This window comes from Colossoma macropomum, unplaced genomic scaffold, assembly GCF_904425465.1.
Source record: "Colossoma macropomum unplaced genomic scaffold, Colossoma_macropomum, whole genome shotgun sequence".
NCBI classification, from domain to species: Eukaryota; Metazoa; Chordata; class Actinopteri; order Characiformes; family Serrasalmidae; genus Colossoma; species Colossoma macropomum.
The window spans coordinates 21,268,100-21,285,900 of NW_023494803.1; the positions used below are offsets into that span (position 1 = coordinate 21,268,100).

General features: G+C 39.5%; 1 protein-coding gene across 5 annotated transcripts in view; it reads right to left on the reverse strand.

Annotated features, from left to right (window-relative positions):
• kidins220a (kinase D-interacting substrate 220a) overlaps positions 1-17,801 on the reverse strand; it is a 75,718-nt gene that overhangs the window by 5,391 nt on the left and 52,526 nt on the right. For 2 of the 5 annotated variants that reach the window (XM_036593083.1, XM_036593084.1), the window contains exons 24-29: positions 16,673-16,872; positions 16,104-16,220; positions 10,858-10,887; positions 5,708-5,836; positions 3,318-3,416; positions 839-1,057 (exon numbers count right to left, since the gene is read on the reverse strand). In XM_036593083.1, coding sequence (XP_036448976.1) covers positions 839-1,057; positions 3,318-3,416; positions 5,708-5,836; positions 10,858-10,887; positions 16,104-16,220; positions 16,673-16,872 — 794 coding nt within the window. Of the gene's footprint in view, positions 1-838; positions 1,058-3,317; positions 3,417-5,707; positions 5,837-10,857; positions 10,888-13,898; positions 13,947-16,103; positions 16,221-16,672; positions 16,873-17,801 lie in introns of all 5 variants that reach the window. The other 3 variants (XM_036593087.1, XM_036593086.1, XM_036593085.1) reach the window with 3 other exon arrangements.

Consider the following 17,801-nt stretch of genomic DNA (forward strand, 5'->3'; position numbering starts at 1 on the left):
ACATTACTGTTTAAGTTATGACAACTTGTTGTAATATGTTATTTTAATCATGATCTTCCGTGAAGGGCTTTGTTAGCTATGCTCTTTGAAAACTGATAAGTAATAACTTTCTTTTTCCTATTCTTTTTACTGGGTAAATTCAATGTTATTTTAGGTTAAATTTATGTGAGATTTGATGGCCTTTCATTGGATTTCTGTATGATTTAAAATGAGAGAGACAGTTCATGACAATCTGAGATTTTATAAACTTTTCATGGCTTTATCCTGCTAGCCCTGCTCTGAAGTAGTCCTAACTTTTATTACAATCAAGCCTAATGACTGATGATGTGACCATACAGAACCCAAAATGTTTTGAGAATCACTTAAGCAGCCAGTTATGACCAAGGCTTGGAATACACGATAGTTCTAGAACAGGGGTGTCCAATCTTATCCAGAAAGGGCCGGTGTGGCTGCAGGTTTTATCTCAAATAAACAAGAGCACCTGACTGAACTTGTTTAATCGGCTGGTCTGAAAAACTGATCATGTAAGCTTCTGCTTTTGAAATTGCATACCCCTGTTCTATAGGGTTATGCCTGTCGTAAGTGTTTTGAGAACCTGGCCCCAGTGTGATTTGTACTCTATCGCCCCCTTCAGGACTAAGGTCTATAATGTAAGCGAGCATGTTAACTATGCACCATGGGACCATGCACTTGTAACGTGTTGGCTAGGAGTCATCATTTTTTGTGTTTGCATACTTCCATGAGGTATGCTGGCCCAAGTGCTGACTGAGAGTGCAGTTCAAGTGGAGAGCACAGAATTATTTATTTGACAGGGACAGTGTTTTAACTTTGCACCCACCGTCCAGTGGTTGCTGGGTTGCCTGACAGGTTCCTCCAGACCAGCTGTGCTGAGCTCCTCAAAGCTGAGATTAAGGCTGTAGCGCAGGGTGCTGTCGTTGGGGGCTGCAGCAGGACGGGAGGGGGGATCAGGTTGGGCCAGAACACTGCTGCCCTGCTCACTGCCACCTCCACACTCCTCCTGCAGCAGCTGGCTCTCCACCTGCCTCTGCTCCAGCACCTGGAAAACAGCCCCACAGCACAGAAGTCTAATCAGTCAGTCAATAAATCCTCTCAAACTTGCCTCAAAGCACATTTAACTATTAATTAATCTCAAAAAGACTTGCTTATGTGGTTTCTGGCGCATTGTGACATCTTGTGACTTGTTCTGTAATACTGGACAAAAGTATGTACAAAATTTAGGCTACAACATAGCTGTTGGAATTGTTTAAGTTATGTGAGATACTTTCAAGGAAATATTCTGTGGTAAATTTAACTTTTTGCTAAAGAAAAATCGCTTTAAAAGAGTGGAGGTAGACAGAACTGGTACCCAGGAAACCTTGTGTTTAATGTTTACTGATAAGCAGTTCTTGGTTAAGCTGAATTAGGAGCATGGCTAGGAGCTTCTGATATTCACTGTGCATTAAGCTGGCCGTTATCGGGATGGTGTCAGCTCTATTCTAACCGACTATCCGCATCGGATTTAGAGAAGTGTATTTTTCACAGCATCACGTTTAAAAGTTAGTCTAGTTTTGAATTTAGTCACTAAAGATATCCTAGTGTGTTTTATCACACATATCACCTTGTTCCCTGCAGAGCTGTTTTTGTTGTATCCCCATTTTAAAACGGATCCCTGTGCATCACACAAATACAACAGTCTGTGATTGGTTACTTTGCATGTCATTAAAATGGCTCTTTACTATCCCAGTAGGCAGTTTCTGGCCATGTTAAGCAACAAACTGCACCAGGCTCTCAGACAATAGGCAGAAGTCTGGCTTGCAAGACTAGTGGGTAAGTAAACAGAATGGGACTCTCTGGAGCAGCCACACATAAGCCCAATGTCACCATCCTCAATGCCAAGAGTGGGCTAGATGAGTATAAAGCCCCCCAATATTGGGCTGTGAAGCAGGGGAACTGCTTTCTCTGGAGTGACGGAGCTCTACCTAATGCCTTTGGGATGAGTTGGAGTGGTGTTTGTGAACCTCAACTAATCATTCAACATCAGTACCTGACATCACTAATCATCTTGTGGCTGAATGCAATCAAGTCCTCATAACAAATGTTCCAATATCTAGTGGAAAGCCTTCCCAGAAGTTACTGGTTGTCACTGCAGCAAAGGGGGATGAACTCCTTATTAATACCCTTGATGTCAAAAGAAACACTGGATCAACAGGAGTCTACCATATTTTTGGACATATAGTGTTTCCTATAGGAAGAGGAAAACAGATGAATAGGTATATAAGACCCACAGGAGTTGCATTTTATTGTTGGTTTGATTAAACAAATCAACAAAAAGAGCTTTCCGATCTCAGTTGCTTTTGCTCAGTCGCTCTAAAAAAACTGTGGGGCATTCAACAATAAAGGATGCTTTGTGCTTCTTTCATATAGCAATAGAAAACATCACAGCACACAAAGCGTTCCAATTGCAAATACATTTTACTGTGTTCAACATAAACATGCATAACTTGTTTTAAACGCGGTTGTAGGGGACACTGCCAGAGCCTCTGAATATTTCACTGGCAAGATGTTTGGTTTGAAAGGGTTAATTAGTTCATTAGTTGCATCATGTATATTAGGAGCTGGGAAACTCCAGGACTAGGACTGAGAACCACTGCTCTAATATATAGAGTCACAAATGATGAAGGGAGGCTTCATCACGAGTTTCATTATTAGCCATGCAAGAAGTCATTGTGAGTATCAGTATAAAGTCCTTTTATCAGTGCTTAGTATCTTCCCAACAGCAAATGTATTTAATGTCATTAACTGAACAGTCAATATTGGAATTTAGAAAAAACAGTGCACTGCACCAAACAGTGCAAGAATCCCACAGTCCATGTCCTGTGCCCTTCCTATTTCTCATGTTTTCAGCATGAAGAATGCTACTTTCTCGTAAAAGTCAAGCAATTCAGATCTTTGAGTGGATACCGAGCTCCCACTGACAATAACCTTCCTTCATTCAGAAAGGCGCCATCTTGGACCAGATGGCTGCGTGCTTGCTGGCAACACAACATTCGTTTGTGGAAGCACAAATGGAAATCTGATCAACACAAGCTACATGTGTTCCTGATTTCAACTGCGCGTCAGCCTCCTTCTAGAAAGAGGGCTTGTGTAAAAAAGCCTCCCGTATCAGGCTGTAGTTGGGGGGGGGGTGGAAGTCAAGATGCATTAAAAGATGCCATAATGCATACAACATTACAAACTGATGAAAGATATACAAGGTGATATACTAAGATTAGGCTGGGGTAAAAGTATGATTCAAAGGAGTGAATAACAAATCTTACCATTGCCTTGAAGAGATGCCAGTCTCCAAAGTTCATGTTCATCTCCTTCCTCAGCTCATCCAGGTTACACTGGCACAGGACTCGCCCATTGATGTTTGCCTAGATGTGCAGACATTTACAAGCTGACCTTAGAGCGGCTGTGAGAGTCAAAAGCACTTGTGCCATTCACTAAAGCGCAGAAGCTCCTCTAAGCAGTTTTTATTTATTTGGGCCTGTGAGGTCTTTGGAAAAACAAGTGGCGTGCTTGTGCTTGGTGCGTGCTGGTGCAGTCTGGATGATAGAGTGCTCGCTCCTCAGCTACAATGGAGATCTTTGAGTATGAAGGCCACTGCTGCACAGCTGTTAGGTTGGAAGATGAACATCTGAAGGCATTAGTCATGTCATTGCCATCCTCAGATGGTGTTCAGTGGGAAAACAGGCCCTTAAGGTAAAACCTGTGTTCAGCACTTGGAGAAGATAAAGCTGGTCTTTACTAAACAAATTGATGATGTTATGGGGGTGGGTGAAAGCCATCCCCAGGAACAATGTTCTTTTGTAATAGTGATTTTCAGCCCTTGCCCAAGAGCTGAAATATCAATGTTCAATTCTCTCAGTAAACAATGCAGGGAATTTATGACCATTTGAATTTATGACCTTTTAGGGTTTGTGTCCACTGGCATGCATTTTCAATGAAGGCCATTTATTTCCAATGGAAGCGAGAAAAAGGGATGCAGCGTACATTCTGGGACAGCGGGTAATGGCCTACTTAAGTGGCTCCCAACCCTGCTCCCAGCACTAGACCCCTGCACTGCACATTTAAATGTCTTCCCTGTTCTAATACTGCATTTACATTATGATGGTATATGGTCAATGGCAAACTGTACATTTCTTTGTTTTCAACGGAGAAGCAAGAGAAAATTTTGCCTCAACCATGGCGGTGGATTAAACTGGATGTTGACTGTCTGAGTGCCACGGCTGCAGAACGTCTCATTACTGAATTTCAAGAGAACCCAGTATTTTACAACCGTAAATTAACACAGTATAGAGCATCATCCTGCCTTTTCCACCTTAAATAAGCAATCGACACTGCTATTCTCCTCTGATAACCATACACTTCCCCAGTGACGCTGGCACCATAAGACGTGCTTCCTGAATTGAAGTGGATGTGGTAGAGCAAGGAAAATGCTAGGGACCCAATCAGGAGTAATAATCTCCAGTAACTAATATAGGTGTGTAGTTTTGTTGTTAGTTAGTTCCATACCTGGTTCCTACATCATCCAATGTAACTGCTATAAACTTGCTCCAATTTATGACATTAATACATATACAGTACTGTTCAAAGTCAGAGTCCACCCTTCTCTTATTAATTTCCAGTCAAAATGACCATTAAGTGCAAGTTATTCAGGAAATTAAGCATCAGGAAAAAAGCAGAAAACAATTAAACAGAAAATTACACACCGTCTCAATAACTAAATATAGCATTTTTTTGTATTTAGTGTGTTTGTCTTTATGACAGCATCCATTCGTTTTGGGAGAGTTTTTAAAGAAATCTGCAGGGATATTCTGGCACACCTCCAATGTTTATGCACTTTTTCCTTCTCACAATCCAAGTAATTGCAAACACATTGAATGACGTTGAGGTCTGGACTGCGTGGACAGGCCATTATTCTGAGAACACCAGCAGCTTTTTCATTTGATTTGCAAATTTCCTTCTTTTCTCAATAACAGCTTCTTGAGAGCTACACATTCTTTCAGACTCAAAGTGTTGTGTTGCCTCACAGTAGATGGATGGAGAAAAACGTCTGTGGATTTTTTCAGATCTAAATGGACCGAATGGAGCTTCTCCTATCTCTCTAAAAGCTTTAAGTACTATTTATCTGATGGGTGCAGTTTTGGTGGTCTACTAGGTCTTGCGTGGTTGTTAGGTGTCGCATTTTCCCCCTATTTTTTAATATATATATTTTTTACTTTACTTTTTACATGTTTGGAAACTCCTGTTTTTTTTACTTCTTCCCTTTGACTTTCCCCTTTCCCCTTCATACAAGCAGATTATCTTTTATCTAATCTTTTTAGCAATAAAGGGTAGTCTTTGATGTTTGCACAGTACTGTAACTGGTATTTTCAAAAGATGTTACATAAGTCATTCCCATATATTTATTAAACTAAAAATCACTATTAACCCTTTTATTAAATTCATTACATTTCACAAGCATGAATTACAGTGCTTCCAGTGTTATGACATTTTGTACTCAAAAACTTTTTTAAGAGAAACACCCACTCCACCTGTTTAAGCAATCATGTCTCTGCCAGTGGACATGTACCTTTACTGATGCAAAAGGTCTTTTCAGAGAAAAGTGCACTCAAGTCAATGAAACAAGAAATGTCTGTTTTTGGAGTGTGTTAGGGCGTACCTTTTTGACAGTGCTGGTGTACTGCTCCATCATGCTGTCGTCCAGTCCCTCGATCTGCCTGAGTCTCTCGCACACTCCCTCAGTGCTGAGAGAACCGAGGAGCCCAGGAGGTACTGCAGGACCAGAGCCCTACATACATGCACATGGACAAAGTTATTCATTCATCCCTAAAATCAACATCCATCCATTACTATCTCTTAGAACGTGTGGCAGGCAATGCCATGTGGTGAAAAAGCAGTGTGTCACTGGTGAAGAATGCAGAGCAGCAGAGCCCAGTCCTACCTCAGCAGAGCTTCATCAGGCCAAGGCAGTGAACACAGCTAGTGAAATGTGAATTTAAAGTGACAGCCAGTGATGCAAAAGCTTGGCTATTTATGGCACTTATGCTAAACTGGCTCCATCAAGACACAGTGTCTACAGGTGTTTGTTCCAACTATGCACCACCTTAATTCACTAATTAAGTTCCTTTCTTTCAGTGGGGAATCCACAGGGCCTTTCTGGCAACAAAAAAATGAATGTAACTTTCATTTTTTTCCATTTAATAGAATCATCATGCATGTTGTATTTAAGCTCTGCAAATATTGTAGTAATACTCTTATTTCATTGTTAAGTTTTGGCAGCAAAAAACAAAAGGGTTAAAATCTTGACCTGCCAAATTGTCCCATCGAGATTTTTTTCCTGTGGTATTTAGGTAGATACAGCCAAGCTACTTCTTCCACTAGTTAGGCCTTCAGGACCCATTTTATACGAAAAATCGTCTCCGTAGGCCTTCGGGAAGATGGATACATCACAGACTGTGAATAAAACCAGTGATTTAAATAGGTTTTAACGGTGGCAACTCTATGCCAGGACTCTTTACTGGAGAGTTACTGTAAAACTGAAATATTCAAGGTAAAATATATGTTAATGTCTATTTCAAGATTCAAATAAAACAGATGAAATGTGTTTTACAAGCTACAAATGTCTGTGTTTAATCTAGAATCGCTTCATGTCCACTAACATTACCTTAGTCCAAAAAATATTAGAAATCCCATAGAGGCACTAGCAGAATATAGAAGTATTATAGAGCTGGATTTTTTCTTGTTTCTTGACCACGTTTTGACATTTACAGTCCAAACTGAAGGCCTAGATCTAATATCCATGCATCACCACTGCTTTCTTTATATGCTGATTAGTGGAATCAGGTGGTTTGCAGGGTTGGAATCAAAGCCAGCAGATGCTGTGGCCCCATGCTGGATAATAGGAATTTACGCCATGGATATACACTCACCATCCACTTCATTTATTAACTTCATTATTACTCCATTATTATTAATTATTTACCTCATGCTTCCACTCACTGATGATTCTGAGGTGTACATTGTAAGACAGCATTTTAGATTTACAATAGTAACTGGAGCCCATCTGTTATGATGTACAATTTTTCAGTCATCCCCTGCCCCATTCATTTTTAGTCTGCTGGTGGTGGATCACCACCACAGCAGACACGTTAGTGATAATAACATGGCAGTGGCATGATAGTTTATGTAGCGGTGGGTTTTTACATACGCCAGTGTCACTCCTGAGTTGAGAGTGTTCCACCACATGAAAATGTCTAACAAAAATTGTCCTATGCAACAGACAGCCTATAACTGTACACTAGCAAGGTAGAAATTTCTAATAAAGTGGACAGTGACTGTAAGTATCACATCACAAATCAGTTAGCAGCCCAGAGCTGAGTAAATATTAAATGAAAACTGACATGCTAACTTTAAAAGACATAACTTTATAAGCAACAAGAATCCAACCAAGACAGTCATCTCTTGAAACTTTTCCCTCTTTCAGTGGGTTTGCATGCACTTAATGGTCTGTTCATAATCACATTTCTATATTTATCTGATTACTTAAATAGTCATGGACGCAGCATAGTCCAATTTCTTAGTCTGGAGTAAGATCTAGAAATCCGATTAAGAATCCGATAAAGAGAGCTGGATTTTTCTAAGTAATCTGGCTTTTCAGCATGTGCATACTCTTACTCTGATTTCTTTCGGATTTCTCAGTCTGCACACGTGTGAAAAGAGAACGCAGTACCGGAAATAAGCAGCACACCCGAGATCGCAACAAAACACTTTTGGAGCGATGATGAAACTAAACACATGCTTGAAGAAATGAAGCATTTAAATATTCTTCATCTTCTAGATGATGTTTGTTTATATTTTTGGGTAAAGTAGCTTTTGTTTTAAATGCTTAAAAAAATGTTTTAAAAAAAAATCACAACATGAAGTTTGAGTTTTACGTTATGTTTACGTCACATCTTATTCTGTGAGTTTATTGGCCGGTTGCAAAGCAGAAATCTGATTACTGCCTCATGTAGACCCAGACTTTTCCATTATTTGATTATCATGTAAATGCACTGATCAGATTACCAAGTGCATGTACACACACTCATTGATGAATACAGTGATAGTTTGTTTTGTCAGAGGCTAAACCTCCTCATCACCTGGTACTAATCCACACTACTGCTACACTAGACCTTCTCTGTGAGGGACCTGTTGCCTGATCTGTCTTTGTCTCAGTGTCAAGGCTCTACAAAAAATCAAATGACCTTCATGCACAAGCTTGTGAAAGGGACAGCATCACTATGTTTTCAGTGGTGGTCAACTTGCATATAAAAGAGTATTCCTTTAGGGGAAAATGAACATGCAGCTCAAGAAAGACCATCAGAGGACCAGAGAGGAAATCAGACATCACATCATACTAGACCTAAAATGTTAAGGCCACTGCACACCTGATGTGCTAATCAGTATCTCTCTATTACTGCATTAATCTCAGAACTAAGCCACAAAAAACACAGATGACACGTGGCTTCAGATTTACACTGAGAAAGCAGTCAATCTAAAGTCTCTAAGAAAAGCAGACAAATTTGAATCGTCCCTTATCTATTAACATTTCAGCTTTAGGTTTTATTGCATTAAATCTGCAAAAACGAACTTGGGCTTGATGTTTATCTGCGCTTTGACTGCAACACACTCTACAGTGACCCCAAAAAGTTTTTGGACACTTTTTTTAACCATTTAACCTTTGGTAAAATGATGATCTTTAGGTTGCTTCACAAAGGGCCTGTTAAAAACATTTCCAGTGATGAATCACCATTGGCACTGTTACTTAGTTCAAGACAAGGCCTAAAATGTTCAACAAAACGTCCAATAAAATGTTTAGGTTCACTGATGAGATTATGAACTGAGAAGTTTGAACAAAGGAATTTGTGCAAAGAAATTACTCAAGCAATAAAGATCTGAATCTATCTGAGCCTTTTGAAAGAATAATTTTTCAAAAAGAAAATGACAGTTTTGCAATGTTCTGTTTAAAATAAATGCTACCTGGTTTGACACTTTGTTTTCCAACACAATGAACTTGCTTTTTTCTTTTTAACCACTTCCTTAGTCCTTAAGAACATGTTCTTCTTTACAATGGTGTCCTGAAAAGCAGCAGAAGCCACTTGAGAAAAAGAATTACAAAAGAGGGATAAAATAACAATGAAAAAGTGTGGTACAAATGTCCAAATACTATTTGGAGCCACTGTATATAGAATAGCTGTGTTTCGTACCATTATGCAATGCAGTGCAGCACATCTGGTGTGCAGTAGTCTTTAGGAGCCTATAGTTAGTGTTACCTAAAATCTGTTTGTTGTTTGACTACACTACAGTCCACTCTGAGACCTATAGAGTCCTATCCCAATCAAACACTCCCTACCCAGCTGTGCCTCTTTTACAAGTAAAACCTTCAGTGCCTATGAAGTCTCAAACTTAATCTTTCTTCTGAGGACTTAAAGAACATTTAAACTTTACTTCTAGCTCTAATGCTAAGGCTTAAACAAATTACAGCTACACTCAACGTTGAAAGAACTGCTCTTAGCATGATGCCAAATTTCACTTCTATTTCAGCAAAGCCTGCTAAGTATATATCCTTCATAAAGCCCTTTGTACAGTGGAGACCAGTGCCAGCATCCTCAACTGGATCAAACTGGCTGCATTTTCATACACACTTGCTGTCTTGGGTAGCCAAAGAGATGAGTGATGCCAAGAGTGTTTAATGGATCATTGCTAATAAAGCGAGACATTCCATGAGAGATGATTCACAAAACACCAGCATTTAACATCAGCTGTCTTCACCAGGAGCACTCAGGTTTTGTAAGTGTTACTCTTTTTTGGTCCACAGTAAGCATGTCCAGAAAAAGAAAAAAAACAAAAACACAACATCTGCTGGTAAACTGCTCTTAAAAATGTTTATAGTTATAGGACTAAAAACTCAGAATGCTGGCCTTCACTATAACAAATATATTATTTTATACACTGTATTAGTTATTATAGTGGGAAGGTGTCGTGATATCTGAATGGAGACAGCCAATCAAATTTATTCATCTTCTTGATGTCAGCTAAATTACACTGAGCCAGTCTGCTTACCTAAGGGGCCTACAATTTTAATCTCCCCTTTCACTCCTCAATAAAGATCATTGCAGCTGGGAAATCAGAGCCAAATTTAGGGCAGAAACAAGCGATCTAAAGCTCCTCATGCACATTGAAAATAACAGTGAAAATGTGTCAAAACAAGGCCACTAGCATTGTTCTGGGAACAGATAATGAAAGCATGTTGTCTGGGGAAATCCCTTCCAATAACTAGAACTCTTCCTGGCAAGGCTGAATGAGGAATAAGATATATGGTAAAGGTCAATGGTGTGAGAAGTGAAAGCTTTGCGTCCAGTAGCAACTACCATATGCAGCCTATTTCTAGGCAATACAATGTTCTACTGCAAAACTCACAAAAATGAAGTGTACTCAAAACATATGAATACAATAATTAAAACATTTTAAAAGGCCATTCTGATATCATGGACCTAATATGTCACGCTACGGTTTTGAAATGGTGCCCTATTCCACATTTTGTGTTTTCACAAATTGACCTGATCTTTATCCCAATTGTCAGGCTGGAAAATTGGAAATTGTGAATAATGTCCTCAAGAACTACAGCTGAGAACCATTGCTATGTAATAACAAAATATTTGATTCACAATCTCAGACATGGCCTTCTATGGTCTAAATGAGGTGTGCCTATATAAAAAGTAAGACATTCAAGGAAAAATGAGGAGAGGTCGAAGGATTAGGAGCATATACCTGCTTTACTCTGGGGGGCTGAGACTTTGTCTGTTTGGGAGTAATGAGAGGAGAGGAGAGGGGTTAGAGCAGGACAGGACAGATCATTAAGCAACCTGCTTCAATCATCATGAATCACAAGGACACAAGGGGACTCCAACCGCTTAGGACAAAAGATAAACACAGGGATGGAAATAAATTTGCTCATCCTGTAAGCAAATTTTCAAACTGAGAAACTCCTTTACCCTTTAATGTCAGCATTATAAATTGCAATACAAAACACTTCTAGGAAGTTCCTAATTCACGGAGGACTAAAGGATTCAGTTAGGAATTAAGGTAGTTAGAACTAGTTCAGACAGATCTTTAAGGAGGTTTAGGTTTCGAGGACCATTTCTGTAATCCTGGAGTCTGTAACACAGAAAACCCTATATAGCTTGAAACATGTATAGACTATGATAGAAATGCAGGTTCAAGTTTTTTTTTTAATTGTATGTTAATTCCAACAGAAGGGTCATCCCATGTCAGCTTACCGAAGGCCTGGTAGGTCACAATATGATTTTCTAAGAAAAACTCAAGCAGAAATTTCAAAACTTTGCCCCTAATAGTTTTTCAGTTCTGAAATTTACAGCTTTCTCCAGAAAGTTGTAAATTGAATCCGTGATGTGACCTGCCAGGCTCTAGGTGAGTTGGCTTGGAATGACCTAACAGGCCTTCAAAGCCGACCTTTCGCTGGGCTCAGAGAAATTTCAGGATTGTTACACTGCTGGCTGATATCTAACAATCTGAAGTTCCATCCCTGAGTGCATTCACAGAAACACAGCTCTTTCAAAGCATCCCACCTGCAATGCTGTACCTTCATTACAGTGATTCGGTCAACAAAATTGTTCTTGACTGTTTTATATGAACAGGCAAAGCCAAAATCAAAACGAAAATGGAGAAAGCACATAACATATAAAACACAGAGAAAGAAAGAGAGACACAACATGCATGTTTCTACTCTTTCCTTGCAGTGTGAAGCAGAAGATGCACTTTAGAAGCACCCCAGCCAGGGTGTGAAGACAAGGGAAGAGCGGGGGGTTAAGGGTGTAACTGCAGTCGGTGGTGGGGAGGAAGAAGCAGAGGTCTGAGCAGGGTAAACTGTTTCGCTTTGGAGACTAAAAGCGCTACATTTGTGCACTCAAACCTAAAAGACATGGACTTAAATCCCAGTGATTGAGCCACCCAGCCATCTGTAGTAGCAGCTTTTTAAATGGATAGTTCTGCCAAAAATCTAATAAACATAATTTTCAACTTACCCCAAGGTTGATCATCAACGATGAGTGTTGTCAAGTTTTTTCAGTAACACATTAATGAAAGGACAGCATATACATGACACCTGAATAAGTCTTTATGACAACTGACAACAAACCTACACTAACATTTTTACGGCTTATTCTAATACACATTAAATGTCATTAAGGCTGCTTTAGTCAATTTTGATGTCATTTCAGCGCAGATAGTGTTATGACAACTGACGCTTTTTGAAATAGGTCTTTCTAGATGTTCATATAGATTTATACCAGCTGTCATGAAAGGATTATGAAGGTGTCATGTAGCTTTATGAAAACTGCCCTACAGTAAAGCATTATTTTCTTTAGTTTTGCACTGAACCTACAAGACTAATCTAACCAGCAAATAATGGCCGTGGTATAGACAAAACTCAAAATTCAAGATGCCTCCTAGCTCCTAGAAGTAACCTCCGGACACCAAACATATCTTTGTTAATAAATACCTTGGGTAAGGATAAAATTGTACAATTGAAAATTTTACCCAACTACCACTGTAACAACGAACCACCATCAGAACCAGAAAGACACTAAAAACAAAGCAGGCATGACAGAATGCAAACTCTTTTAAAATCACTAAAGAAGCTCATCTAGGAGCTACGATTGATCAGCAGGGCTGGGCTACTAAAGGGTGACATGAGCTACTTGCACAAATGGGTTTTTCCATCTGATCCATTCCCTTTTCTATGTAATGCTGATCATGTGACTTTGTATACTTCTCACTCAGTTGTGCAGAAAGTCAAAATGCAACACAGCAACAATGCTACAGTCAAGCAGTGGAAAGTTAGTACACTTTCAGATAGAAAACGAAGCTCATCGACCTACAGGCTGACTGAACACAGCACTCAAGCTGAACAATACAGAAGAGACTGAGCAACATGGACTGGGGTGTAACAGCCATTTCGATGGCCTCTCATAAAAGACTCAATTGGCATGCTAGTAGCGCTATCATTGTATCAGAAACTGTGTGTGAGCAGCAGTTGTGGTGCATGAGCACATGGATGCTCAGATATCTTAGAGCGTATCGTCATTTTGTAGTTTGCCCTCAGGATCTAGATGAGTCTAAGCTGTTTTTTTCTAGGAAAAAATGAATGTCATTTTTGAAAACCATCTCTACTGTTCTCTGTGGTTAAATAACGAGATCCAAGGACAATATTTCCCCCCCCAAATATTTTGTCGCTGTCCAAAGAAAAACATGCATCTCCAGTTTTGTCAATCTTTTTCTACACCATTTCAACACAGCAGCTGAACCAATAGAAATTCCCAAAAATGACTTGGAATAAAACATCTATTTATAGACTTACAAAAGGTTTTTTCTCCTGTAAAGTAACTATTTTGAAGATACATGTTTTTTTTTTAGACAGCGACAATGTATTATGTTATTAAGTTGTTGAAACAGGAATGATTCTACAAACATAATACATGCAAGCTAACATTCCAGCGCACTGAATTGACTTCAGAAATATGTATTTCCGAGGACCCAGAGATATTTGGGGGGAAAATGTACGTAGAAAAAACATATTAATTTTGGAACATTTTTGTTTACCACAGAGTGTGATGGGGTATCTTCAAAAATGCCATTAATTTTTTCCCCATAAACAAAACCAGCCTCCATCCAAAGTTGCTTATTTGGTTACACTGCTGACTGCAAAATGACGCACAACCTAAGAGATCTATTCTCTCTCACATAAAGAGAGTGACACACAGAGACTCAAGAGAGTCACACTCATAGGATACCACAGAGGGGGAGGGGAATCTCTCAAAGGCATCTTCTCTGATAATGCCCTGATGAGGAAACAGGGCAAAATATGGGTGAAGGAGAACCATAGGATGAAAAGAGGAGAGAAAGCCTAGAAGAACACAGTTAGCATACAGGCACAGGGATATTTAGAAGTGTGCACATAATGTAAGGGCAGAGAACACTTGATGCATAATGTGGGTGTAGATGGGCTCGAAACGCACTAGCATCTCTGCTAAATGCCACCTCGCTACCTCCATAAAATCTGTCACAGAATAAGTTGTTAAGCAGAAAGTTTATGTCACAACAGTGTAGAGAGAAAGTAAAACAAGGCCTCACTCTTCAGTATCTTCAATCAACTAGCTTATGTTACACTTTACATGTGATTTATATCCTTTGACTTACATAGCATTATTTTTGTAATATAGTAATCTGCTATATTAATGCTAAATCCCTTCCTCTTGGAGGCATTCGCACCTTTTCAGTAAAGCAAAAGTAGCTAGATGTTAGCCAACCAGCTAGCAAGCTTCTGTTTAAGTGTACAGCCGCTGGCGCTCCATCATGTTTATTCCCCAAAAAATGAAAACATAAAGGAAAAGTGGCTTCAAGTGACTTTTAGCTAACCAACTATCCAGAAAAGCAAGCCAACCCATCAGAAACACATCAAAACTTCAATCAAAACAAGGTGTTGTATGAACATGTTCAATGTGATTTAGGCTACAGCGCATATCACTTGCATGTGTGTTTTTATGAAACTGCATGAGCAAAACTAAGAGATACAATATAAGTGATTGAATAATGGCAAAGTGTGACAGTGTGACATCACAATCACGCGGTTTGTAATGAGATAAAGCTATAACCGATCCAGCAAAGGCAGAATTTTTTAATCTCATTTTTAAAAATAGAGTATTTAACCAGTGTTTGAGTGTATTGACTTGATTTTATTTGATTTGTTGCCGTGGCGATAACAAATGAAAGCTAAAATCTAAATGGCTGAAATTTCCTGCTGCGTTATTATTTTCATGTCCCAAACTGCATACTAGCACACTAAACAGTATGTTAAAAACAGCGCATATACCATCAGAAGGGCACTCATTAGTGTAATAGGTGAAGTACAGAAGTATGTGGTTTGGAATTTATTAAACATCTCCAAGTGAAAGTTGGAGGTATTTGTTGATTTAGGGTGCATTTTTGAAGTAAATTAGTGTATATATTGAGTTAAGCTGATTTTGGCTTCGTATTTGCCAACTTTTAAAATTTGTTCTATGTTTAAGGTGCCTCAGTTTAACTACAGCACCATTTAAGGTGGAACATGAAATTCAAATAAGAAGCTGACGAGCTTAATATATGTGTATGAGTTTATTATTTAAGAGCTTTGGCAGTTTTGGTAGCCACTTTTATTAGTTTTTATAAAATATCACGCACTGAAATGTTCTGAACTCTATAGAGAAATGCAGGTTATATGGATCCAGTCCACCAATCTAGCTAAACTTATCCTCATAGCATTTTCTGGAGACTGTATCTAAAGCGTCTACATATCTTTACCTCTTTTACTTTTTTGATCATTCTGGTCCATTTTGCTTGGTCTTTATCCACCTGCAGGGTTGTAACTGCAGTAACAGAGATGAGCTCATCAGAGCACAGTCAGAGTTACAGCTTGCCTACCAACATGGCGACGTAGTCTTCTTAATGACATAATCGAATACTATGAATAGTCACCTACATATAGTTGCTGTCCAAAAAACCCAAGCATCTCCAAAATGGTAATTTTATAGGACAAGGTCAATTTTTTTATTGTTAATGTGAAGATATTTTTTTGTTCCTAGTAATGGTGGACTATTTCTATATTCCATCCATCTTGAAAGTTCCTCATAATGTAAAGGACAACTGCTGTGTTGAAAAATAAAAAGCGAAAAAGTGGAGAGATGTTTTTTTTTGACAGAAACAATAATCCAGTGTAGTGGCACTCTGGCCAAATCCCCTACCCTACTCTGGCCAAATCCCCTACACCTGACTGACTTCAACAAGATCTTGAAAGTTACCTGATGTGTTTAGTCAGATTTGGTGCAAATGGATAAAAAGTGTGCATGATGTGAATGATGTCCGCAGGAACCACTGATCTACACTAAAGAACTTGGCACGTAGTCTGAAGTGCTTTGTTGTTGTATGTACTAATATAGCGCTAGGGTTATCTGTGTACTTACTAGTCCAGAGCTGAGGTCCTTATGGAAGGCCAGTTTGGAGGGTGGGCGGGAGGGGGCATGGAGGGGGTTGCCGGGATAATGTCGGGGCAGGTGATAAACATGTTGAGGGAAATATGGCTATGGAGGTGGAGGAAAGAGAGGGAGAATGTTCATGCCATGAATGAATGAGGACTGGATGAGGATGGGCTACAAATAAGATACTCAATATGGCAGCTACAAACCCAAAATGTGACAGTCTCTGAAAACTTAACCTCACAACAGAACGGAAATAAAAATAAACTGTAAAGGAGTCAAAGCTGACAGTTTTCAGCTTCCAGAAGCAAACGTCTATCATCACTGTCATAAGAAAACCTGCCATGAAAAAAGTAGCATCTCAGAAAGGGTACGTTTACAGGAAAAGAAAAAGATGTTCTTAACGTCTGTTATCTTAAAAACACTTGATCTTCATTTTGTTCTCATTCACATGGTGTAAAGTTTTCTTATGACAGTGATGCTAGGATCTTTTTCTGGCTCGATCCCGTAGGTCACTGAATGAGCAAATATGACTCAGTGAATCCATCTTGTCTCACCCGGTTGTAGAAAGGGTGCTGTGGGCCGGTGAGGCCGCTGAAGTAGCTGCTGTGGGGTTGTGCGGGGAAGGAGGTGGTGGGAGAGCATGCTGTAGGGGCCTGACCAAACACTGAGTGTGTCCGCACCGGAGCCTCCTGCAAGGGGAGCGTGGGATAGCTCACTCCTCCGATGTGCATCTGCTCACGGGCATCACGCACGTCTGAGAGAGAGAGAGAGGAGGGCGAGTAAGAGAGGGAGAAAGAGCAAAAGAGTAAGCGAGAGAGAGGAATGTCATTTCTGATATAAGATTATAATCTCGGCCTGCACTTAAAGCGCATTCACATCCTCCCACTCACAGTTGACTTTAGCCAAACGACGCACAGCATTTTTAGTAAGTCCTATGTGAGAACGAAGAGAAAAAAAATCTCTGTGGGTTGGTTCTCAAAACAACAAACAGTGATGACCAAACAGACTTCTCCCAAAAGATTCAGCAGATTACCAGTACTACATGCCAAAAAGTCCGACAACACTTATTTTCTGCGCGCAGTAATCATACGTTTCTGCCCATGGAAAGAAATAGCCAGAGTGACTCAGAAATAAGGAGGCAATTTTGAATGATGTTTCACATCCTGAGGTGAGTATAATAGAGCCCTTGTTTCTCAGTCAGGGCTGAATGTAGGAATCGTTTACAGTGCTAGCCTGAGCTCTTAATACAACTCATGGACACAACATGGAGGATCATTAAAGATTAGGTTAACATAGTAATATAGTGTAAGTTCTGTGTAGGATGACTTAGGCAAGGAATATGCTGATTGGTGGAGTTTTTACAGATTTAACATCATTTTAGCATTATATTTGAAAGACTTAGAGGACATGAGTAGCTTCTCTGGTTGTTTGGGTAACAAACAAAATGGCTATCTTTGCTTTCTGGCCTATTTTCACTTGAAATTCGAGTGGATCATTCTTCTCAAAACACTCTGCTCGACTGTTTACTTCTCAACGAGTGTATTATGCTGAAACTTTGAATAAAATTGGTAGATCCTTTTAATGTTTCTACTTTACACTGTTACAGCCACCAGTGGATGTGTTCCCTCAGCAGACACGCTGATCTTTTCCTCTGCTGACCTCAACACAGCTGCAGCTCAACAC